This window comes from Dermacentor albipictus, chromosome 1 (genome assembly GCF_038994185.2).
Source record: "Dermacentor albipictus isolate Rhodes 1998 colony chromosome 1, USDA_Dalb.pri_finalv2, whole genome shotgun sequence".
NCBI lineage: Eukaryota > Metazoa > Arthropoda > Arachnida > Ixodida > Ixodidae > Dermacentor > Dermacentor albipictus.
In genome coordinates this window covers 424,731,198-424,755,885 of record NC_091821.1, presented here as the reverse complement: position 1 = coordinate 424,755,885, position 24,688 = coordinate 424,731,198, and the positions used below count along the sequence as shown (strand labels likewise).

Sequence of the window (24,688 nt, the reverse complement as noted above, 5' to 3'; positions counted from 1 at the left end):
CGGGAACATCAAATATGAGGACATAACTGTTTTGTGTTTTTTGAAAAGCTTGAAAAGCACTTATCCAGCCACTTGAAAATTATGCTGGGTGTTTGACATGCCTGAAGGGAACCTGCTACATACAACATACTAATACCAAGTAAAAACACCCAACCTTCTACTTTCGCACTTATTTTTCTAGAACATATTGTACATGTTATCCAAAATTGCAGCACATTTCTGATCATAAGTGTTTCAAGATGTATGCGACACATTTTAGGTATCATTGTACTTTTTTTTATTAAATGTATTTAAGGAGAGGAATCAGTATACTTTCAGCACTGCTTTTGCTGTTGAGGCACTATCTTGGTGTACACAAGTGTGTACACAGCGCCTGAAAGGGTTAAATTGCTCTTTATGTATCAGCTGCCTAAGGGATGCTCAAGGCCCACGTGTTTGTGGAATCTGGAAATTTTGAAATGCTGCTGTATCTAATGGCACATCAGTTCTGTGGAAGCCTGCAAGGTGCAGGAAGGTCCTCAAAAAGAAAAACTGTCATCGACCTGACTGTAGCATGAACTGCAGAGGAAACTCGTAAGGGTTTCTCAGAAACAAGCCTTCAGAGTTGAAAAATTCGTCCTGGTATGGTAGAGTGACTACCCCAAAAATATGCTCATTCCGGGTTCATTCCTCAAACTGGGATGATTTTTCTGCAACTGTGAAGCTTTATTTCTAAGAAACTCGTACATGTTACTTTAGTAGTATTGTGCTACAGTTGGGTGGATGACAACTGACCTTTTCATGCTGCTACGTCTCGCATCACTCCCAGTATGGCCCTAGTATCTCTTTGAACATTATGCTTGTACATCTGTGGATGAAAACACCATACATAAATCATAAATGTAATTTTCGTCTATAAAATGCTAGCAGCCATGTTTCCTCGCGAGCAAAAGCTCATGGGTATGATTCCCAGCTGCACAATTCGGATTCCAAAAACAGAATGCAAGAGGGCACATACGACTTAGATTTGCGAGCCCTGATTAGCGAAAATTATGTAGTTAATTGCTTGTCATTAAAGGCCAACTGCAACGAAATTTCACTTGGGCTCAATTGCCTATAAATGCTTAGCGTATACATTCTACGCTCGTTACAAGGAACCTGTGTACAACGGAGAGAGAGAGAGAGAAACGTTTATTAAACGAAACAGTGTCCCGAGCGAGGCCGGGTATCACCCTAAGGTGGGAGGGCTCCTTAGTCCAGGAACCCTCTGGCTTCGACTGCCCTCTTGGCCCTGGCAGAGGGCAAGAGGGCAGTCGCTGGAGTTGTCGCTGATCTTCCAGGTCCCCGAGGGTTAGCTTGGCCTCCCACGTTTCGAATAGGTCGTTTGCTTCTATTGCTCGCTTTGCGTGCGTTTCTGGTTGCATTTCGCTGCCTTCCTGCCATGGGCATTCCAGGAGCAAGTGTGCCAGAGTGTCGGGTACGTTGCAAAGTGGGCAGAGGTATCCGTGGAGGGTCAGGTAGAGGCGATGCATTATCGTTCCGTGCGTGTATGTGTTACTTTGCAGGCGTCTAAGGATTAGGCTTTCTTCTCTGTCGAGTTTAGGGTGCGGTGGAGGGTACACTCGACGCTCGAGCCTGTATTGTTGCAATATGGCCGAATAGTTGGTGGGTACGGCCTCCGCCTCTTCTGTCACGGGTCCTAGAGCGCGTGGGGAGAGGGGAGCCCGGCTGACGTGCTCGCGGGCAGCGGCGTGGGCCGCTTCATTCCCCTCTAGTCCCTCGTGTCCGGGTACCCACGTTACTCAGGTGTACGGGAGCGGAGTGCTTCGTCTTTTTAGTATCTTGAGTGCATCGGCCGAGATGCGGCCCCTCAAGAAGTTTCTGCAGGCGGCCTGAGAGTCGGTGAATATAACCGCTGCGTCTGTGCATGTGGTGGTGGCGAGAGCGATTGCCGCTTCTTCAGCCGTTTCTGGGTTGCGTGCCTTGATGGTTGCCAATGCTACCTCGGAGCCTTGGGAGTCTACGACGCTCAGAGCGTACGCGTTTCGATGCGGATACTTGGCCGCGTCGGTGTAGCAGGCATTCGGGTCATGCCTGAAACTTCGTTTGATGGCGTTGGCTCTAGCCTGTCTTCTACTCTTGTGATATATGGGATGCATGTTGCGCGGGACACGTGCGATGCAAATGCACTCTCGAACGTCCGGTGGTATTCGTTCTTTCTTGTCCGTGTCTGCGACATACGTCTCGCTGTAGTTTAGGTGTCGGAGTACTGATCTCCCTGTGGGCGTGAGCTTGAGTCGTTCCAGCTGGCTGTTCTTGTGCGCTTCGGAGAGCTCTTGCCACGTGTTGTGGACGCCCATCTTAAGGAGACGTGATGTAGAGGCCATGGCGGGGAGTCCCAGGGCGACTTTGATTGCCTTCCTTATCATGATGTTCAGCTTTTCTATTTCAGCGTTCTTTAAAGCCAGGTACGGCATTCCGTATGTGATGCGGCTGGTGAGGAGCGCTTGTATTATTCTTAGAGTGTCTTGCTCCTTGAGCCCGCTTCTTTGGCTTGAGATCCGTTTGACGAGGTGCGTTAGTTGCGAAAGGGTGCGTTCTAGTCTCGGTAGGCTGGCAGCTCCCGATCCGTTTTTGTGGATGTGGAGTCCAAGTATTCGCATGGTGTCGACTTTCGGGATTGTTGTCCCGTTGAGTGTGATGCTGGGGTCAGGCTCTTCGTAGTTGGGTGGTCGGCCTCTCGTTCTTGCTTTCAGGATGAGGTGTTCAGACTTCTCTGGGGCGCAGCGGAGGCCACAGTTTCGGAGATAGGTTTCGATGGTGTCGACGGCTTCTTGTAAGCTGCTTTCTTGTCTTCCAACGTTCGTAGCTCTGGTCCATAGCGTGATGTCATCAGCATACATCGCATGACGCAGATCTGCTATGGTCTCGAGTAGTGGGGGTAGCTTGATCATAGCTACGTTAAAGAGTAGCGGTGAAATGACTGACCCTTGCGGGGTGCCTCTGTTTGGAAGTAGGAAGCTTTCACTGCGGATGTTGCAGATTCCGACTGTTGCTGTGCGGTCCATCAGAAAGCTTCTGACGTATGCGTAGGTCCTAGTGCCGCAGCCAGTTCCTTCGAGATTGTTGAGGATCGCCTCGTGGCTAACGTTATCAAAGGCTCCCTTGACGTCTATTGCCACAATGGAGTATTTGCTTCGATTGTTTAGGTGATCTAGAAGGCCTTCTTTTAGTTGTAAGAGTACATCCTGTGTTGAGAGGTGCTGCCTGAAACCGAGCATGGTGTCTGGTAGGTGGTCGTTGTCTTCTAGGTACTGGGTAATGCGGTCGTGCACCATATGTTCGAAAAGCTTTCCCGCGCACGAGGTGAGGGAGATCGGGCGTAGGTTCTCCAAGCTGAGAGGTTTGTTGGCCTTGGGGATCATGGTGATGTCCGAGTGTTTCCACACAGCAGGCAGTTCTCCTTTCTCCCAGCACTCATTGTAGTAACGGAGGAGAGCCTCGGTGGCCTGCTGCGGTAGGTTGCGTAGGTGTTTGTTAATGATCCTGTCTTTACCTGGGCTGGTATTTCTAGTCAGCTTGGATAGGGCTACGTGGATTTCGGCCTGCGTGAAGGGTCGGTCGAGTTCTGGGTTCGGTTTTCCAGAGTATTCTGTGCTGTGAGTTGACGTGGTAGAGGGTGCGTCTCCGCATAGTTTCTTTTGTAGTTCTCGCAGAAGGTGTTCTTCTGATCCGGCACGGTTGTGGATAAGACTGTGAAGATGTTGCTTCTGTTTCGTTTTGGTGGGTTCAGTGGCCAGGAGTGCGCGTAGGAGGTGCCAGGTCCTCTTCGTGCTCAGAGTCCCCTGTAGCTTGTCAAAGAAAGCGTGCCAGTTCTGCCTGATGAGGTGGTCTGCATAGTCTTGAGCCTGCTTGGTAAGGAGAGCGATACGTGTTTTTAGCTTTCTGTTAAGCTTTTGTCGCTTCCATCTCTTCAGGAGGCCACTTCTTGCCTCCCAGAGATGTAGGAGGTGCGCGTCAACCGCGGGTGTATCGGCATCGAGTTGTATGATCTTGGTGTGACGTTCTGATGTGTCTAATACATTTTTGAGCCATTCGTCAATGTCAGTTATGCTTGCTCCGGAATCTAGCTTGTCCCTGAAGGATTTCCAATCGGTTAGCCGTGCTATTCCAGTCTTGGTCTGTTTACGGGTGTGTGCTACATCTAATTGGAGAATATGGTGATCGCTACCTAAGGTTTCCTGGAGTCGACTCCACTGTGCCCAGGGGACGTCCGCAGTAAAGGTAAGATCGGGGTTTGTGTCCCTAGAGACGCTGTTTCCAATTCTCGTGGTCTGGAGGGGATCATTCCAGAGGGTGAGTCTGTGTTGCTGTGTGGCATCGTGCACTCTAGCACCCTTCTTTGTGGTGGTATGATAGCCCCATGCCATGTGCGAGGCGTTAAAGTCTCCCACTACGACGAGTTGGTGTCCATTCGTAGATTTCCTGATTACTCGTACAAAGTAATCGAAGGCCGGTAGCTGGTCGCGAGGCGGGCTGTACACACTGGCCACAAATAGGCTTTTCTGCGTCTTTCGTTCCGGTAAAACCTCGATTAAGGTGTGTTCGATCTGGGTGTTCTCTATCTCATGTTTTTGGGCTGTCAAGAGTTTTCTTCACCAGTATGGCAGTTTGTTGGGTTTGTGCATATGTGGCGTATCCTTGCAGTCGGACGTTCTGCGTGTTGGCTTCCTGTAGTGCTATGACGTGCGGTTGGTTCAGCTTGACGAATTCTTGTAGATTGGCGTGTCGAGGGCGGTATGATCGACAGTTCCGTTGCCATATGCGTATAGTTGACTGCTGGTTCTTTGCCTTGTGGTTAGGGATCGCCATCGTCGATGGATTTGAATTCGCGTCGGCGATCTCGAGTGGGCGAGACCGAGCAAGAATCGCTGTGGCTGTTCGCCCGTGCCTTCTTCCGACTCGTGGGGCGCGAATTTTCGAGCTGTGCCTTGGTGACGTAGGTGTTTTTCACATGCGCGATAAAATTGTTGAGCTGTGGTGCGATACCATCTATTTTGGCGTTTAACGTGGCGATCTTGTTCTCTAAGGTAGCGGCTGTTTTTTCGACTGCTGATTGTACAACTTTTTCCATTGTGGCGTGAATGTTCTTCATAAAGGCTTCTTGAAATATCAGGCACCTTGCATCTACTATGGCTTCAACGTCGGCCTTGGTCAACGTCGTTCCCGACGCTCTGTTTATGTTTTCAAGCTCCTGGCATTTTTGATGCAGCTTGTCTGTGAGTTCTTGTTGTTCTTTGCATTTTTGAAGCAGTTTATCGGTGAGCTCTTGCTGTTTCTGTTGACTGCGGAGTAGCTTGTCTATGAGGTTTTGCTGGCTTTGCAATTGGCTGTGCTGATTCTCCAGTTTGCTCTGCTGGTTCTGCTTCTTGTTTTCTAGGACCCGTATGACTGTGGCTTGGGCCGATGCATCCAAGCTGCTCGTACCACCCGAGCCACTCGAGCCACTTACCGCGTCGGCGTAGCTCGCGCGCTTGACTGAGCGGGAACGTGAGCGCTGTCGTGACACGGCATACGAGCGTGACGCGTATGCGTGTCGGAAGGAACAGTCGACGAGCCGCGCTCCGGGTGACGAAAGGGAAAGTCCCCCGTTTATTGTGCTGGCCGATAATATACATTCTGGGGACGTCACGTGTCACAAGTAGCTTGGCAATCGCAGTGGTCGTCCAGCTATCTGTCGTGACGTTGCACGCCGCATACAGGCGGGCGATAACAGCACATCCCTCTTTCTCAAGCCCAGGAACATTCGCACATACATGGTAGAGAATATGTTATAACCAGAAAAAAACAAAACAGCAAACCACTCAAAGTCAAGTCGTATGGATTTCTTCACCACACAAGAACATTCGAAAATACAAGACAGAGAACATATTTTGTACTAGAAAAACACTGAATACTAAACACCAAAGCACTACTCATCAAAGCCCAGTCAGATGGGTTTCTTCACCAGTCTACCAAACCGTGTTACAATGGGAGTGGGGTCACCACTGGCCACCGCGCGAGTTGGAGGCCCCACTGAATCTGTTGCAGTCGCGCCATCTGGGCTATGAGCCAATTGTGCCGCGCTCGGCTGCTCCGCGGTTTCTGGAAATTCGTAAGTTTCCATGTGCGCCCTTTCTTTTGGGAGACGGTTAAGCATTCTCCTGTTTCTGCGGAGGCAAACGCCGTCGTCTGTTCGCACTACATATGACCGCGGTTTCGGTGCTCGTGCGAGGACTGTGGCCTTGGATTGCATGTCTGTCACCCAGACCAAGTCACCTGCTTCTGGCTCGGGAAGCCGTCTGGCCCGATGGCGTCGGTTGTAGTAGCGGCATTGCCGCCGTCTCACCGTCTGGTTTCTGGCCACGACTTTCGGACTGCTTTTTCCCGGATTTCGATGACGTGGTAGTATTGGGACTCTTGTCCTCAGGCGCCTACCCATAAGTATTTCCGCAGGACTGACCCCAAGAATGCCGGGCGTCGCCCTGTAAGCCAACAATGCCAGATAAGGGTCTTTAGACTTTAGAAGGAGGTGCTTAACCGTCTGAACCACTCGCTCTACTTCCCCGTTGCCCTGCGGGTGCCTCGGACTCACGGTGACATGGCGAAACCCGTAGGACATAGCGAACTGTTCAAACTCAGTTGCCACGAACTGAGGACCGTTGTCGGTCACCACGCACTCAGGGATTCCATGCCTAGAAAAAATACTTTTCAGTCTATCAATGACCGTTCCCGACTTTGTGGAAGGAAGAATGGCTACCTCAGGGTAACGTGAAAGATAATCCACTGCGACAAGATATGCCTGGCCGTTGATTACGCACAGATCTACTCCCACTCTCTCCCAAGGAAACGATGGTGTTGTGGTTGCTATCATGGGCTTGGCTAGTTGCTGGGCAGATCGTGCGCAAACAGTGCACTGATTCACGAACTGCGCCAGATCGGTGCTCAATCCTGGCCACCAGACAGAACCTTTAGCAATATTACGACAACGCACGATACCCTGGTGCCCATCATGTAGTCTACACAGCACTTCCGTTCTTAGAGACTGTGGGATTACAAGCCTTGTTCCTTTCAACAAGAGACCATCAATTATGCTAAGGCATGCTCTATCTTGCCAGTAAGGCATGAGGAAAAAAGGAACATTTGGTTTCCTTGGCCAATTGGTTTTACACAGTCTGCGCAGGTGTTTGCAAACGGGATCATTAATTTGACATTCTCTCACTCTGGATAAAAAATTGTCCCCCGTTTCCAAGCCAAGCAAACACGCCTTAGAGTACGCTGTGATATCTGACACACTCAAGCCTTTTTCAGAATTGCTGCCTGCTGCAGGCGATCGCGAGAGGGTGTCGGCTGTGACTAGCGATTTGCCAGGAACGTACTGGACCGTGAAAAGATAGCGCATAAGGCGTAGCCGGAAGCGTTGAATTCGAGAGGGCATATTATCAATGGCCATCTGGCGCAGTAAAGACACTAAAGGCTTGTGATCAGTTTAAAAGGTAACGCTTAGGCCACGGATGTACTCGTCAAATCTTTCGGCTGCCCACGTCAGCGCTAGCGCTTCTTTTTCTATCTGGGAGTATCGCCATTCTGTGTTCGTGAGAGAACGAGACGCGAAAGCTATTGGTCTATGGTGACCGTTTTTCTGTATTTGAAAAAGAACTGCTCCCAGTCCGAAAGAGGATGCGTCCGCTGAAAGGATGGTAGGAAGCGTTGCATCGTACATGGCCATACACTGCGCAGAACAAATGAGCTCTTTTAGCTCGTTCAGCGCTTTTGCTTGGTCACACCCCCAGACCCATTCACTCTCTTTGTGCAAAAGAGCACGCATCGGAGCGGTAGTTTGCACCAGGTGAGGCAAAAAGCGACCTAGGTGATTGGCCATGCCGAGCAAGCTTCTCAGTTCGGTGACATTTTTCGGTGCGTTTAGATTCTTAATAGCGCTGACCTTCGCTGGATCAGGCTCAATTCCATTCTCATTCAGAATATGGCCCAAAAATCTCAGTTTATTAACGCCGAACAGGCACTTATCTTTGTTCAGAGTCAAGTTTGCGCTAGCTAGGCGTGACAGAACATCAGCTAAACGTTCGTCATGCTGGGCTTTCGTATTACCAAACACTAAAATGTCATCCATGACGTTGACAACACCTGGCAAGCCACATAGTATTTCTGACATCCTTTTCTGGAAATACTCCGGAGCGGACGTAATTCCGAACGGTAGTCTGGTAAAACAGTACCTCCCGAATGGAGTCAAGAACGTAGTTAGTTCTTCAGAGTCCCTACTTAGTCGGACTTGATGGAACCCCGAGAAGGCGTCAAGCTTCGAAAACCATTTCGCACCCGCCAGAGAGCCTAATGCTTGATCGACCGTAGGTAGCGTGAAGCGTTCACGAACGACGCACTTATTTAACTTTGTGAGGTCGACGCATACTCTCAGTTCCCCCGACGGTTTCGTTACCAGGACTATTCCTGCGCACCAATCCGTGGGGCCGTCTACCTTTCTTATTATTCCCATGCGCACGAGTCTCTCTATTTCGTGCTTTACCCTTTCCATGAGCGGAATCGGCACTCGCCGCGGAGCGGTTATGGCATGGGGAATTGCGCCCGGTTGTAGCCTGATTGTGTATTCTCCTGGGATAGTGCCTAGACTACGACTCATGCGCGGAAAAAGTGTCTCATACCGTTGCTTGTCTGCAGTAAGCGAGTCGGCAAATTTAACGATACCTAAAGCCTCTAAGGCTGGCGGCCCGAGAAGTACGTCGCGAAGAGGGCTAACAACATAGCACGTTTGTCGGACAGTCCTCTGTTTCCATGCAATCTCTGCAACAAATTTGCCTAGAACATTGAGCTTGTTCCCGCCAGCCCCCTGTAGTACCTCGTCTGCGTTATCCAGGTGGGTGGGCAATCCTGGAAATGTAGAAGGTAGAACCGACACTTCTGCACCCGAATCAACTTTAGCAAGGATAGGCACAGAGTTTATCAGAACCTGCACATAGCGCGCTTTCCCGGCCGCGTCAATCGCGCCAATGAAAGTTTCCCCGGTACCATGTTCGACAGCCCAGACGCGTACCTTTCTTTGCGCTGACCCAACTTTCTTAAGGCAGGCTTTCGCAAAATGTCCTTTGTTACCACAGTAGTGGCACTTGGAAGCCTTGGCTGGGCACGTCGACCTCGGGTGCGCGTCGCCGACGCAGTAGGGGCACCGTCCCTCTTTGTGCTGCGGGCGTTTCTGGTGGCCTACGGCGTCCACAATGGCGCCTTGGTCCTGAAGTTCTGGCGGGCTCCCGATGTGGACACCCTCCGGTCGAAGGCTTTGCTGCTGCTGACGCACGGTTTCCTTTAGGCGAGCCTTGGCTAGCGCCGTAGCCAATGTCAGCTGCGGATCCATCTGCAAGGCCTCGGATAGTTGCACGTCCCGGAGCCCGACGACAAACCTGTCCCGGATGAGTCTCTTCTTCATATCCCCAAAGTCGCAGCAGTCTGCCAGCACGTGAAGTGCGTTTGCGAACTGATCCACCGACTCTTCTGGCCGTTGCTGGCGTCTGTGAAAGCAGGCACTTTCATAAACAATGTTCCGCTCTTTGACGAAATGACTGTCGAACTTCTGCTTTACGACATCATAACTTTTTGCTTCATCGTCGGTCAGCTCAAATGTAGCAAAGACTTCGCGGGCTTGGCGTCCCATTGTGTAAAGTAACGTGCATACCTGGGCCTCTCCCGAACGTTCGTTGAGAGCTGTGGCGAAGCGGTAGTCATCGAAGTGGTCGATCCACGCCGGCCACTCTGACGTTTTGTCAAAGTCCAGCGATGGGGGCTGTTGGAGCCCGGGGATTACCGTTGCGGGCTTGTTTGCCATTTTCTGGAAATGCTGCCGTCCACGGCCTCAGCGAGATAGTTGACCACCGCCCACTTCTGACACCATGTCGTGACACGGCATACGAGCGTGACGCGTATGCGTGTCGGAAGGAACAGTCGACGAGCCGCGCTTCGGGTGACGAAAGGGAAAGTCCCCCGTTTATTGTGCTGGCCGATAATATACATTCTGGGGACGTCGCGTGTCACAAGTAGCTTGGCAATCGCAGTGGTCGTCCAGCTATCTGTCGTGACGTTGCACGCCGCACACAGGCGGGCGATAACAGCACAAGCGCGAAGCACTTCGCAGTATTGGCTTGGAGCTGCTGCATCTAGGGGAGCTGCTCGCGCTGGTGGCCGAGGTGCTCAGCTCCGGGAACTCTTCACTGCTGGAGCTCCAGTGGTTGTCTCTTTCTTGTAGTCTGTTAAGCCGCTGTTGCCATATATTGTAGGGTGGAGGGCTTGGCTTCAGTCTCTTCTTGCACTCTGTACTTGCAGTTTCATGCGCTTCTCCGCAGAGCTTGCAGGTCGGTGTGCAGTCATGGTCTTGAGGTTGTCCAGTCTTGCCACATTTGTAGCAAAAATCTGGGATCGGTTTCGGGCAGACGTCTTGGCGGTGTCCCATGTTGCCACAGGTGCGGCAGTACTGCACTGACTTGCGATATGGTCTGCAGCGGAAGTCTACGCTCTGGAAGATGATGTAGTAGGGAACGTGCAGTCCTTCGAAGAATACGACTGCCGCGTTTGACTGACCCATCATTCGGGCGTGAAGAACGGTGTATGGTGCCGGTGCTCGGATTCCTGCCATAAGTTCTGCGGTGCTTGTTCTGGTATGAGGCCATTGATGACGCCTCGGGAGACGTCGTCAGGAGTTCGTATGTTGCCTTTGACGTTGTGGTAAGTGCCTCTGAGCTGTATTCTGTTGATGCTTACCAGCATCTTTGCGTCTTCCTTGTCGGCCGTGCTTGCGATGATTAAATTTTCGATTCTCTGTACTTGTACGCGTACTTTGTCATTGAAGTCCTGCTGTGATAGTCCACTCGCTCTACCGATGGCGTGCACGACTGCGACGGTATTCCATTTGGCGAGGTCGAGACCTGCTTGCAGGCGGTAGACAATCTTAAAGTCCTCAAGTGGCAGGGGCGGCATACTGGGTCTGCGTTGTCGCTGTGAAGCTGCTGCATTGGGCGTTTGCTCATCGGTTGGTTTTTTTGCTGGCGTCTTTGAATTCGCGGTGTCCTTCTTGGCTTTCTTGTTTCTTGTGATCCAGGCGCTTTCCGCTTCGATTGTTCGGCCGCTTTCTGCATCATAGTTCCAGGTACCTTCCCCGGTGTTTTCTTCCGTCCGGTCTGTTTGCATTGCATTCGCTTCATCTTCCTTCTGGTTTGCCATTTCGCTTGCAGCAGCTGCCTCTCGGCTCATCGTAGGGGCTCTTCGCCGCGGCGTGGGCGAGTGCTCGTGTGCTCGTGCTCACGCGGCGCGCGGCGCGCAGAGCTGGTTCTGGCGTTAGGCTTAACCGGTCTGACAACTGACTTGCAAAGGTCAGTTGACAATCGTGGCTCAATATCACTAACGCGAGGGAGGAAGGTGGGTGCAGAAACGCGCCATCTTCTTTCGCGCGCTCAAGCCACGGGGGGGGGGAGGCAAGAGAGAAGGGGCGTTCTACTCCAGCAGTGGCTGCTTACAACGTGGCCGCCATACCTTGAAAGTGATCTGCGATGTGGACAAAATGCGCCCAGTGCCGGTAGCTTCGTATGCACTGTGCTTTTGACATTTAGTTCGTTCTGAAGCAAGAGACAACATGAAGGTCAATTCGCTCGCTGCTGGTGCTGCACTTATCTTGCTTAATTTGCTATCGCAATCGCTGCTTCGCCTTTTGGGCGAAAGTGCAATTTTTTTAGTCTAGCATATACCCATCGATTTCTCCGACCACAAAGCTACCTTCATGACAATGAAGGACTGGGAGGGGAGTGTTTCTTGAAGAAGTGAAGAAAAATAAGTTGTAACAGTACATACATGTCTTGCTTGAATTATTTGCCTCAGTATATAGAAAAGCAGAAACAGGGGAAGAGCTGTGCTCAAATTTCGCATTAGAAAGTAATGTAATCATCTGCAATTTTTTTTTCCACAACGAGCACTGACTGACTATTTTGGTACCCGTCAGGTCACTGTCTTATAGTGCGCAACGTTCACGTTTCCCATGCGCGTCTCATGGTCTCTCCTTTCCTGTGTAAATGGTGGACCCACCCGCTGTTCCGCTGCATGCGTGGGGCGGCGCCGACTGCTGTTTTGTTGTTGCTTGTCGTTGCCTCCGTGCGCGTCAACGATATCAGTGTTTCTATCGGTTCGTTCGTGCGAGTTCCCGCCGCCAGAAAGGAGATGGACGACGGCAAATGGAAGTGCAAAACAATATCAATTGAGCAGAAGTTGGCTTTGCTGAAAGCAGTCGAGTCTGGCGTGAAGAAAAAAAAAAAGTGGCAGAAGGTTTCGGCAAAGCGTTAAGCACGCTGTTGACGATTTTGAGCAGCAAGAAGCTGTCACCAGGGCTGTCGCATGTGGCATAAAAGGTGACAGAAAAAAAGCTGCTAGCCCCCACTTTCGAAGCTGTACAGCAGGCGGTCTTCAAGTGGTTTTTGGTCGCAAGAGCAAGCGGCACTCCTGTGAGTGGGGCACTGTTGCAGTGCAAAGTGAGCGACTTCGCGTGCATCATGGGGCACGACAGTCTTGGGGTGAGCGTCGGCTGACTGCAGCGTTTCAAGGATCGCCATGACATCATCGGCAGGGCTGTCAGCAGGGAAGCACAGTCTGTCGACCGCGAAGCTGCAGAGGTGCAGGTGGAGACAAACGGACGGCTGCTAGAAAAATACAGTGCCAAGGATTTGTACAGCTTGGATGAAACAGCCTTGTTCTACCAGATGCTGCCGCAAAAACCTTGGCCCTCAAAGGTGAACGCTGCCAGGGCAGCCTGCATAGCAGAGCAAGGTCCACGTAACCGTCTTGCTTTGTGCCAACATGGATGGGTCGGCAAATGTTCCGGCCCTTGTGGTCGGCAAAAGTGTGTCACCACGATGCTTCATAGGCAAACGAAAGCTTCAAGTGAGCTATGTGTCCAACCATAAGGCTTGGATGACGAGAGAAATTTTTACATAATGGCTGCAGGAGTGGGACGAGCTGCTGGGCAAGCTGAACCGGAAGATATGCCTCGTACTGGACAACTGCGCGGCCCACTACACTGCCGCTATGCTCAAAAACATCGAGCTATGCTTCTTGCCGCCAAACTGCACTGCAGTTGGGCTACCGCAAGTGTGTGGTCGACTGGATTCTGCTCAATGTGAGGACGAAGCACGAGCCCACGATCGACTTGCACATGGCGATCGATGTGCTACAGGCTGCTTGGATGGCTGTACCGCCAAGCACGATCGCCAGTTGCTTCCGGCATGCCTCATTTGGCGTCTAGCAGCGGTTGTTACAGCAAAGATCTCGTTGCTGCTGCCAATGAGGGTGCCGCAGATGACCAAGCCCTAGCGTAGTGGGACGCTCTCCTTGACGCCGGCGTTGGGCCTGACTGCGACACCTTCTGCACGTACGTCAGTGCCGATGCTGATGCAGTGATGACGGAAGAGCTAACGGAGGCGAAAATTGTTTGTGCGGTGACGGGAGTGCCTAATGACGACAGTGACGAGTGCGTCGACGACAACCCGGAGCCTAATATTGGCGAACCCGACGTTCCAACCCCCGCACAACTCTGGATGCTGCAGGCCTGCTGTGCCGCTTCTTTGGGGCTCACGATGACAGCGAGGACGGACTCGAAATACCGCCTGCAGCTGAAAAAGCAATCGTTTGCCTCAAGAAGACGCAACAAAAATCTGTCAAGGACTTTTTTCTGCGAACTGAGCTGCCAGCTGGTGTGCTGTTTATAGATCAGTGATGAGCCATTTGGCGTTAATAAAGTAGCAATTCCATGTTGTCTTTTTTTTTTTTTCCATGCGACGGTCGTTTTCTTTTTCGTGTGGCGGGCTGCTGTGAAATTTGGTGGTGAGTACATCCTCTCTTGCTTGCTAATTGTGGATAGAAATAGATAGTGGCTATAACGAACTAATGATTATGAAGTAATTACAGCCCTCCCTTCAACTTCGTTATAACGAGGTTTTACTGTACATCCGCACCTTTAGCTTGGCCACCCCCATGCGCTCTTCTTCGAGCGGATGCAGAACGCATCACGGCTCTGCTTGTCGAACGTAGACAACCAGATGATGAAAGCCGGCTTGACTGGGAGAATAGTTCGCATTAAGAGGACATCGCGGATGTGGATGAGCGTCAGCACAGCGCATGAAGCAGCTAGCAAAGTTTACTAACTCTGTGGCAAGCAGACGCAGAGTTACATATATACTGTATAGTTCTAGTTTCGTATACCATTCACTGATACACAGGAACGGTATACGGAAGCAGATGACCTGGTCTCTGGTTTCTAGTCTTCAAAGTACATGATTTCCGGTAGCTGGTGATGGCGGCATTTTTTTTTTTCAAGATTTTTGCGAGCATTTTGTGAAGTGCCCACACTCATTTCAAGCTTCACATTTTCCACAGAGGTCTAAATTATCTAAAATGGGGCTTTTTATGCAGTCCAGAATTTCGTTGCAGTTGGCCTTTAAGTAAGGCGTTTGCACAACCTTTGGGAACTCCTTGTGGTGAAGTACCAGTCCTTGCAGCAAAACAGCAACAGCTCTTTGTGATAGCAAGTATTGACAATGCAGCTGTATACATGTAGCACACGTTCACAGTTTAGATTTATGGCTGTGGTGGCTGCATGGCAATGGGGCAGAATGCAAAAAAATAATATATTATTCTTTTGGTGCTTGTTATAGATCTATAGCTGCACATAATTAATCAGGGCAACAAGGTGTCTGTAATAGCACTGGTGGGTGGACCTTTGGGGTCGGAAATCCTACTGAATACAGTGCAACATTGTGAATTCGAACTGCAAGGGGGCCAAAAGATTATTTGGACGGAGTCCAGTCCTATAACAGCCCCCTTAAATATAGTGCTTGATGACATGTATGCTACATCATGCAATAGCATATCATCGAGGTGTGTTGTAGATTTTACCATGCATTTTTGGAAGCACTGTCTAAGGAGTTGTAGATCACCGAGTGACTGCGGCTATTTTTTGTTGGGAACACGGAGAAATATAAGCACACTAGTGTGCAGCTGTATACTGTGTAGTAATTGTGGTAGTAGCGGCAGCTACCCCCAGTCATCGCACATGATTACATAGCATTTCAGCATCTAGACTGCTTGTATTGATGTGAATTTTTTCTCGCTGCCTGCTTTTAGCGATGAGATCAAGAAATAAATGGTAAGGTCAGTTAATCACTTAGTGTTATCTTGTCCTAGAGATGAAGTATTGGCTACATTCTGTCAACAACTGTGTTTCGACGCTGCTCAGGATGCCCGTGAGCAGTAAAACTATATTGATTCATACCTAATAGGTGGCACCATAGCATTTAGCGCTGATTATTTGTTGTCATTGTGGACATTTGTAAAAGCCTAATTCCTCACTGCTTTATTAAAGGAACTGACAACGGATCTTTAAAGACCTAATTTTTTATGGCGCAGCTCAAAGCTCACCCTCGCTAGTTTTTACATTTGCAACGGTTACTTCCAAAAGCATGTGGATATTTAGTAAGCAGAATTTTTCGATCTGGGTAGCCTCTAAAAAAGAAAGAGTCCCTCCTCCAGCAATGCTGAAAAGTGAGAGCGATTTCGATAGCCAACCTTGCAAATTTTATAAGCCGCCCTTCGTTCTGCTTTCACGGGAGTGAGTGTAACTGTGATTAAGCACCTATATTTTGACCTTTTCAACCACTTTTGAAAATAAATACCTGGTGCAATAAGTTCACATTGTTGTACAGACACTTCTTATATTTGTACCGTGTTTTCCCCCCAAGTACTCGCCTATGTCATGTATCATGGTAAAGTATCATGTATTACATTAGGCAGAAACGCTCTATTTCTGTGGTATGCTATGTTACGGTGGCTAGCTATACATTGGACCTTTCTGTTTTACTTGGATTTGTCCGAAAAGAAGTCCTTGGGAGCGAGAAATTTTGATTGAAAGTAACTATTGCATTTTGGGAGTTTGAATTCATAGAAGCTTTTTTTCCTGTTCAAATGCGTGCGACGTTACTTGGATGTACTGCACAATTCAAATTGTTCATCAATTGGAATGAGTTTTTGACTTGCTGGGATTTCAATTTATGCAAAAAGTGTGCACATTACCACAGAAAGTGATGTTTTTGTGCACTTGGGGCTCATTTTGTTGTTTGAATTTAACAAAGTTCACTTTATCTTTTTTATACATAAATGGCTGCCTCTGTTTTGTAGCCATTTCCCATGAGGCCTTTGAAAAGCAACTTCAGAGAGAAGAGAGAGAGAGAAGGTCAGCTCTTCACTCAAAGGACAACACGCTGGGCTCTCCGAGTGTACGTACTTTTCGTTTTGGCAACCAGTGAACTTTCTTTTCTTTTCACTGAGGTAAACAGTAAGGACAAAGGTTTTTACCAGTTCAATTAAGCGACATTCATATATGAACAAACCTCCTGCATGGGAATCGAAACATTTCTTCTAACCTTTGTGATTGATTTCTGTACCACAATGTACTCTGACCCAATGGTACACAATCATATACTGCAGTTAGATGCTTTCGATTAAGCTATAAAAGTGCCCATTCGTCACTTGTACATCCATTTATGTCAACCTTTTTCTATATTTGAGATTTTAAATCTTCTATCTATTTATTTATTTATTTATTTATTTATTTATTTATTTATTTATTTATTTATTTATTTATTTATTTATTTATTTATTTATTTCATACTGCAGACCTAGTTCAGGTTCAAGCAGGGTGGTAAGACACAACAGTAGTACAATGCATCATTCAATTTAAACAGGCAACGAGTTATTCCAGTCTGTTATAGTTTGGGGAAGACCGGAATACTTGAGTACATCCGTCCGTGTAAAATAAGGTGTTAGTGAATTCGGATGACGGTGTCGAGTAAGCCTGGACGTTGAAGTAGACAGATAGGATGCAGGTTTAATTGATAAATCTCTATCAAAAAGCATGAAAAGAAACTGACTTCTTAACTTTTTCCTTAAGTTTTTCCTGATGTGGCTTTTGAGGGGAATTGCAATTATTCTTTATGATATTCATTAGCTTGTTGTTACAAAGTTTGTCTGTAATGACTCATCAAGCAAGCTTGATCATCATGATGAGGCATGAAAGTAAGAACCCTCTTGTTTGCGAGGTGTGATCCGTTCTCACCACAACTGGCAGAGCTGCTGCTATTGTCTGGCATTCAGAATGTTGCTTAGGAAAAGCACTGCACACTGAACAAATGGTAACAGCGGTGCTGTTGGCTAATTAAGAAATGCTTTTCAAAGATGAACCAGGAAGGCTTCTTATTTTGCACGCCTGTATACAGTGAACGAACACTTGCTTGTATGTTCTGAACAGTTCAGTGGGAATTGCGTAAGTCTGTTTCATGACCCTAGTTACTTTTGTATTGCAGGCTTGCAGCAACACCGCTTGTGCTGAAAGGTGAGTACTGCTATGAGCTTCTCATTAGAGAATGGAATGCAAGATAAGTTGATTGTACTAAGGTAGTAGCACTCGTGTGAAAACGAGAAAGCAGCCTATAATAGTACTTGTTACGAGTGCTTCTCATTTGCACCTAGTTCATGAAAATGATGGGGCACCAAACATTTCATGGTTTTTCAAATTTCAAACCACCAGGCAATTCCGGAGCATTCAGACTCGTAGTACTGAACTTTCATGCACATAAGCTTTACCCATGCATCACCGGTAACTCCCCTTGATCTTGGAAACCAGTAGCACTCTCCTCCTCACACGCTTTCCTTCTTAATTCTTCTCAGATTTCACCCCCCAATAAGCCGGCGTGTTGCACTCCCATGCTGCCTCCCCACCTTCCTCCATTCCGCGCACAAGGTTGAGCTGCAATCATGAGTTCCCCTTGCATCTGGTCGTGAAATATGCAGTTGCTGCCCAAGCCCCCCCGCCCCCCATTCACGACCAGATTGAGCCACGATTGCTTGCGCCCATCGCGCGCTTTCACTAGCACGTACGGCATACAGCACTTGGCAATGGTGTTATCGCCCTTGGACTTTATACGAAACATCATGGCAACGGCAAAAATGTGCCTGGAGTGTCCATACATTTTCTATCGCAATAAAACTCTTCAAGAAGGGAAGTAAGCAGATATGTAACAGTATTCTGACCGTGAATCAGCCCAGTGGTCAAAGAACGTTTGCTTTAATCTCACTGCTCAAGGCACATGCTTGACATGCGTGAAGAGTTAACACTACATGATTAATGCAAGTGCTTAATTTAATGAAAAACAAATTCCTGTGGTTGAAGCTGTGTGGTAACTCGTTCAGTGAGTTGGTGTGTCGTGGTAACCTGTCATGGGGATGGGAATGAAAATGGAACACCCAGAAAGGAAAGAAACAAGAACACTGAGACATACAGTACAAACTTGCAAAGAAACACCCCAGTGGGGAATGGTAAAGCCACTTGGTATATCATGGTAATGAATTCCTTTATATGGCAGAGTCAACTGCGACTAATTTGTTGACCGTAATACCAATATGACGAGATGAAGCAAATGTGCTGTTTTAGTTGTATATCATGGCAGATGCCCTTGTTCATTGTACAGCATAAATGATGTGGCAGTGATTTTTTGTCTTTGAAGGAATAACAACGGAGTTCCACATATGCAACTCTAAACGCGATGGTGCTGTCACACAGCTCCGCAGTGTTGTGGGGTGTCATCCAGCTGAAGTGTTTAGTTAAACAAAGCAAGTGTATGGCAACTAGTGTGTTTCGGAAACAACAGTGGTGGATTAGGTAAAAATGCTTAGGGAAGAATGTGGATGAACAAGTGATTATTCTTGTCCTGAACAGAGGACACTTGTGCAAAGGTCCAAGCTATTCGTGCAAATAGATGCCTTAGTATTCAGTGCATCAGCAAATCAATTTTTCATGAGTGGTAAGACTGTACAGAAGACTGCAAAGGATCTGGGATATAACAAAGCTTCCACATGATGGATTTCGGTGATGTTGACAGAGGGACAAAAGTTGGAATGCGTGGCGTGTTTCCTTCATGCTACGACAGAGCGGTAATGTTGTTCAGAATGAATCCTCGCACCACGATTTCGAACCAAATGCAAAATTTAGCTGTATGCAATAGAAATACTGCTCAATCCCATGCTAAAAAGTTAAATGGAAAGCCGTGCTTTTCACATTTGTTTATTGCCGTAGATCAGTAATGATTGACTTCAAGGAACTAGCTGAAACATTTAATGCCAAATGCTGCTGTGTGACTTTGACCAGTCTTCCAGCATCCATCAAAAACAAGGCCTGGTTTATTGACTTCTAGGGTAATTGTACTGCATAATAATACCCTTCCCCAAGTTGCTTGTGGTGTTCAGGAATTGTTCCCAAAATTCAATTGGCAAATGCTTTGTCACTGGCTCTACAGCCCCGATGTTTCGCCTCATGACTTCTACATCTTTGGGCCTCTGTAGAAAGCGTTTAAAAGATAGGTTTCACTCAGATATTGAGATGAAGGCAGCCATCCATCATTGAATCGAAAGCTAGCCTTCCTAATTTTACGTGGATGGCACTCATTAATTGCTCACACAATGGAATGAGTGTCTGAACACCATTGGGGACTTCTGAAGAACAAATGCTGCATCACAATCGTGGATGTACAGTCGCGGACAGAATATTATGGACCATGAAATCTAAGAAAAAGCTGAATATTTCCGCAACCTCACAACGCAATCTGGTGTTTGCATTTTGGACCTCGACTAGAATATGCTAACAACGTTGTCGTGGGCAGTTTTACTGGTTACTGCTACAGGCTGCTCGGGCATTGAACGTTTTCGGAAATCCCGTGGTCCATTTTATTCTGTCCGCGACTGTATGTGCATAGTATAGAAAGTGTAGTTAAATACAATACTTACTTACCCTGCAAGCAGCTTTCAGTTGATCAATCCTGGTACAATGACAATGGTTCACATTGACAATGACAATGACAATGGTTCAATGACAATGACATCCAATTTTTGTGGCTCGTCATTGTATTTACGATTTATGATTGTCGTTTTTTTGCCTGAAGAATGCTCTTGAAAAGGAACCCTATTCGTACACGGCAAAGATTTGGTCACAGATCTATTGTCACAGCACTGTCATAGTTCTTCTGATCTTTACTGTCATTATGCCAGCTTCGCTGCGTTGAGGGGCTCTGTCCTTTGTTAGTTTTGTGAATTTGTTGTAGAGTGAAATTTGTAGAAGCACAGCTTCCATAAGATTGATTAGCTGGTTTTCTTTCTAATTGCTTCTGAGCAACTTTTTCTTGTTGCTACTGTTACGTATATAGTACAACCTCGTGCATACGTTTAAAGTAAAAGAAGCGAGAAAAAAACTTGCTAACCGGGAAAACATACAATCCGAAGTAACCAAAAAAAATTGGCTCAACTGTTGACATCTACATAATGCGAGGTGTTGGACGGATTGTTGCGGCACGAGATGGTGATGTGCGTCACGCTGGTGGTGCTCTGGTGGCCCAAGACACGTTTTGTTGTTTTCCTATTGCATGGTGTTTTGAGAGGGCGACGAAAAATCTAAATGACATCGAGCTGGTGGGCGATGCCGGATGCTACCAAAGCAAAACATGATGCTCACATCATGCCTCCTGCAGCAGGGAACAGCAGCGCGTTTCGGTTATCGCGTATTAAAAGTGTGCAGTACACTTCCAAAGGCACCATGCACTGTGAAACAGATAGGCGAAGATGCTTATCACAATAGGATTGGTGGTGACAGCTCTGAATGCCGCATGCAATGACCTCAGAGATTTGCTGGTACCAAAATGAGAAATTGACTGCGTGCCGGCATTTTCACGGGATAAGGGCTGGGAAGTATTGCGGTGAGGCTGCCATGGTGGGCAGCTGTATACTGCTCTCAGTCGCGCATGCTTTGTGCATTTTCTTGTTTACACGGGACATAGTGGCAGGAAAAAGTGCCATACGATGGCAGTTTGGCAAAGTATTGAACGTTGGTGCCAAAAAATCAGATTTGCGGGAACTTCAGAACCGGTAAAAAGTGAGCGCAGCTCTATTGAGTAACCTTTTTTGTGTTATCAATTGCAAACGTTAGTGCCGGGAAATCATACGTAACAGGAATGTATCAACGAGGTTCTATTTTAAGGCAATTTCTAAACAAAATTTAATTATGACTACAGTGTTAGCCTGGATTTTGTTTAATCTGGTGCTGACTAATTTTGTCTAATTCCTTGCCATGAGCACCACCTCCCGACAGTTTGATTGTCTCGGGCTGCAGTTTGAAGCTTCAAAAGCCATGTTATGTTAGACCAACCTTCTATTTGCAGGATTGCACTCCTGGAGAATGAGCTCAGCATTGTGAGAAAAAAATATGAAGAGCTAAAAGAAATGACTAGACTGGGACGTTTAATGTGCACAGTAAGTACATGGCTTCTGTTCTTGCCATATTTCTGTACATGCCCCACTCGTCTGCCTGTTCATTGAGGGTTCTAGGTGCAATTGCTGTATTGGCAATGTTTAATAAGAGGTTGTTATTGCAGTTTTGTGGCAGCATTGCTTACATATGGACACCTGACAATATACAAGGCACAATTTAAAAGTTTCTACACATCAAAAGTTAAACAGTTACATACATAATAACATCTGCGATGCTGCCACTGTTGACTACAAGGCTGAAGTGCACTGTTGTTGCCATATGCCGCCTCAGTCTTTGTTGAATGTTAGGCACGGATGAGAAGCATCCTGACAGTCTGAAGGGGTCAAAGTTCCAAAGAATTAGTCAGACTTCCTCCTTGGGGCATGTTCTTGATTCTTTGTGCTTGTAACAGCTCAGGGGGATAAAGAAATATAAACCAACCTTCAGAGCATTTTGTCTTGCAGCAGCTTCACCTCCTGAGACGTGAATACGTGGCGTGAATATGTGGGAACATATGGCCGTCGCAGCCGCATTTCGATGGGAACGAAATGTGAAAACACCCATGTACTTAAATTTAGGTGCACGTTAAAGAACCCCCAGGTGATCGAAGTTTTCAGAGTTCCCCACTACGGTGTGCCTCATAATCAGAAAGTGATTTTGGCACATTAAACCCCCTTTTTGAGAACGGTGAATCACTGACACTTGATTCTTTCCATGAAAGCTGCTGAATACTGTGCACCCCTGACAATTGACCACTACTTTTGATTGGACACATGTGCTGAGCATAGCTGTCTCTGCCGCATGTGACAAAAGAACCAACAAGAACAATCGTTTTCTCCCCGGCATTCTGAGGCAAGACGTAATGTGGCATAGAAAGGAAAACTGGATAGATTAGATGAGCTATGTTGTGGGTGAGCTAGACAAGATGGCCAATGCTATGATCAAAATGTTTGTGTTAACCTTAAGTAGTGCTGTTAGGGCCCTTGCTTGAATTAATAGCTCTTGAGCTTTCGTCTGCCGTGGACAGATAAAAAGCCATTAAGCCTCTTCAATAAAGTTGTTTTCTATGAACACATCTGAACTGAAAAACTATGGTACTTGAACTCACAATCTGGGCCCCTAAACCTATTGTAAAGAGAAATTTCTCATGTTAATGGACCTTTCCCGTGATATGAGCTAAAGGGTGTCATACTTTTGTCTGTTGTACATAGGAAGGGTTCCAAACTATCCCGTCACTGCTTCATTATGACTGGGTCAAAACAGATGACATGAACTGCCTCTAGACCACTGCCTCTTCTCTTGAAGTACTTGTTAATGCTTGTCATGCTTTCGTTAAAAGGTGTTCAGAAAGTTGTGCTGATATTTTGCGATTTTAACATGCTTTTCTGAATTCGTGCAGACATCTCGACGGCCCGCTTCATCAGACAAGCTAGGTGAAACAGAAAGTGCAGTTGAAGGACAGTTGGGAAGACCGGAGCTTACAGATGCAGCAGTCTCTTGCCACCTCTACTTCGAACAGCTTGTTGAATGCCATGTTCAGACTGAGCCTTTTGCAACAGTATGCAGTGCCATGGAGGTGGCCAAGCAGGAGGCAGAATGTGTGTTTACTGGTGTTGGCAATCAGGTGTCTCCTGTTAAGATTTGTTCTGTACAAAGTTGTGGTGTTCAAACCTTTGTGGATGCAAAGGACCATGAATCGCAAGTGAACACATCTTTGGCTGACAACTACAGAGCAGATTTCGGAACCCAGGCAGTGATGGCGATGCCAAGCGGCATTTGCTGTGGTGTTCAAGCCATTCCAGACGTTGAGGACTATGCTTCACAAGTGGATGGGCAATTTACCAGGAATGGAGCAACAGACTGTGCTGTGCAGTGCGAGTTGCTAGCACCAGATGATGACATAAAAACACCAGCTCCTAATGCTGTAGATTGTGAAGTGCAGGCCACATTACTGGTACAAGAGTGCGCAACACAGACAGAACAGTGCCTTTTGCATTGTGATCTCAGAGATAGCGATGTGCAGGTTTCACCATCTATGCGAGACAGTGCGGTGCAAGTTGAACAACCTTCTAGAAGCAACATGCTGCACTATAATGTGCAGACTACATCGTGGTCCATTTGTGATAGCTCTACACAACCAGAGTGCCAAGTCCCTCGAGCTGTAGGAGTTACCTGTGAGGTGCAAGCTGTTCCAGTGACGAGAAGCTGTGCATCACAGGTGAATGCATCCCTGACGTCGCAGGTCACACCTGTTTTGAAACCGGCTACTACTCCTTTTGCCACAGGTGGCAGTAGCCAGTTCAGGATGTTCTCCGTCAAAAGCATTCTAGCAGATAGGCCTAAAAATTCGATGCCTTTAGATGCTTCGGCATCCAATTCAGCAAGTGGAAGCGCAATACGTCAGCAGTTCGGCTATCCTGGCGGTGATATCCTGGCGGCTCTCCAGGCCAGTCAGCGTAAATTTAACAAAGATCGGGAAGGCGGTGAGTTGTCATCATCTGGTCACCAAAAGGTTGTAGACCCGACCGCTCCAGCACAGTTAACTCCAGTCTTGGGAAGGAAAACCTGGCTTCAACAAAGTAAAATGGTAAGAACTCATTCTCAGCATAATGTGAGGATTCCTTGCACTCATTTCTACTGATCACCCTCGTTCACGGCCTGCCGATTTTTCTGATGCTTTCCTTTGTTTCTTTATTAGATCGCGCATGATGCATTTTGATCTTGCTGAATGTTTCATTGTGGCTCTTTATTTGTTCATGAAATAGCTGTGCAAGAAGAAAAGCAGTTCACAACTGGACGACATGCTTAACATACCTTGCTGGTGAAGCAGCGCACTGACACGGACACAGAGAAGACACACAAGGCGACACTCTATGCTTAACATCCCTTAAAGTGATACCAGAGAAATGCACCAAAATGAATTCAGACTTGTAGGTGCTCATTTAAAACTACATATTTCTTTAGAGTAAGAGTGGAGAAAATGAACAAACTTCTTTCTTTGAATTTGCATCCAAACTTCAACGCTGATGACATCAGGATAATGTCACGGATTTTGTGAAATTTTTGCGCATTCATCTTTTTTACAGCGAAGCTGTTAAAGTGGTTAAGTTAGCTCAAAAACATGGTACAGTCAAGCCCAGTTATAATGAACTCAATAGTTCCACGAGAAGTGGTCGTTGTTATCAGTAGCTCTTTTATGTCTGAACTTGTTAAAATTAGACACCAAATCTGGTGTCAGCATTTAACACCACTTTCATCTGCAAA

The 24,688-nt window shown here is 47.4% G+C and overlaps 1 protein-coding gene across 2 annotated transcripts in view; it reads left to right on the top strand.

The window, feature by feature from the left end:
* LOC135897258 (uncharacterized) overlaps positions 1 to 24,688 on the top strand; it is a 135,768-nt gene that overhangs the window by 84,015 nt on the left and 27,065 nt on the right. For both annotated transcript variants that reach the window (XM_065425852.1, XM_065425858.2), the window contains 4 exons: positions 16,252 to 16,349; positions 17,436 to 17,464; positions 21,336 to 21,426; positions 22,824 to 24,011. In XM_065425852.1, the coding sequence (XP_065281924.1) occupies positions 16,252 to 16,349; positions 17,436 to 17,464; positions 21,336 to 21,426; positions 22,824 to 24,011 (1,406 nt within the window). The remainder of the gene's footprint in view (positions 1 to 16,251; positions 16,350 to 17,435; positions 17,465 to 21,335; positions 21,427 to 22,823; positions 24,012 to 24,688) is intronic.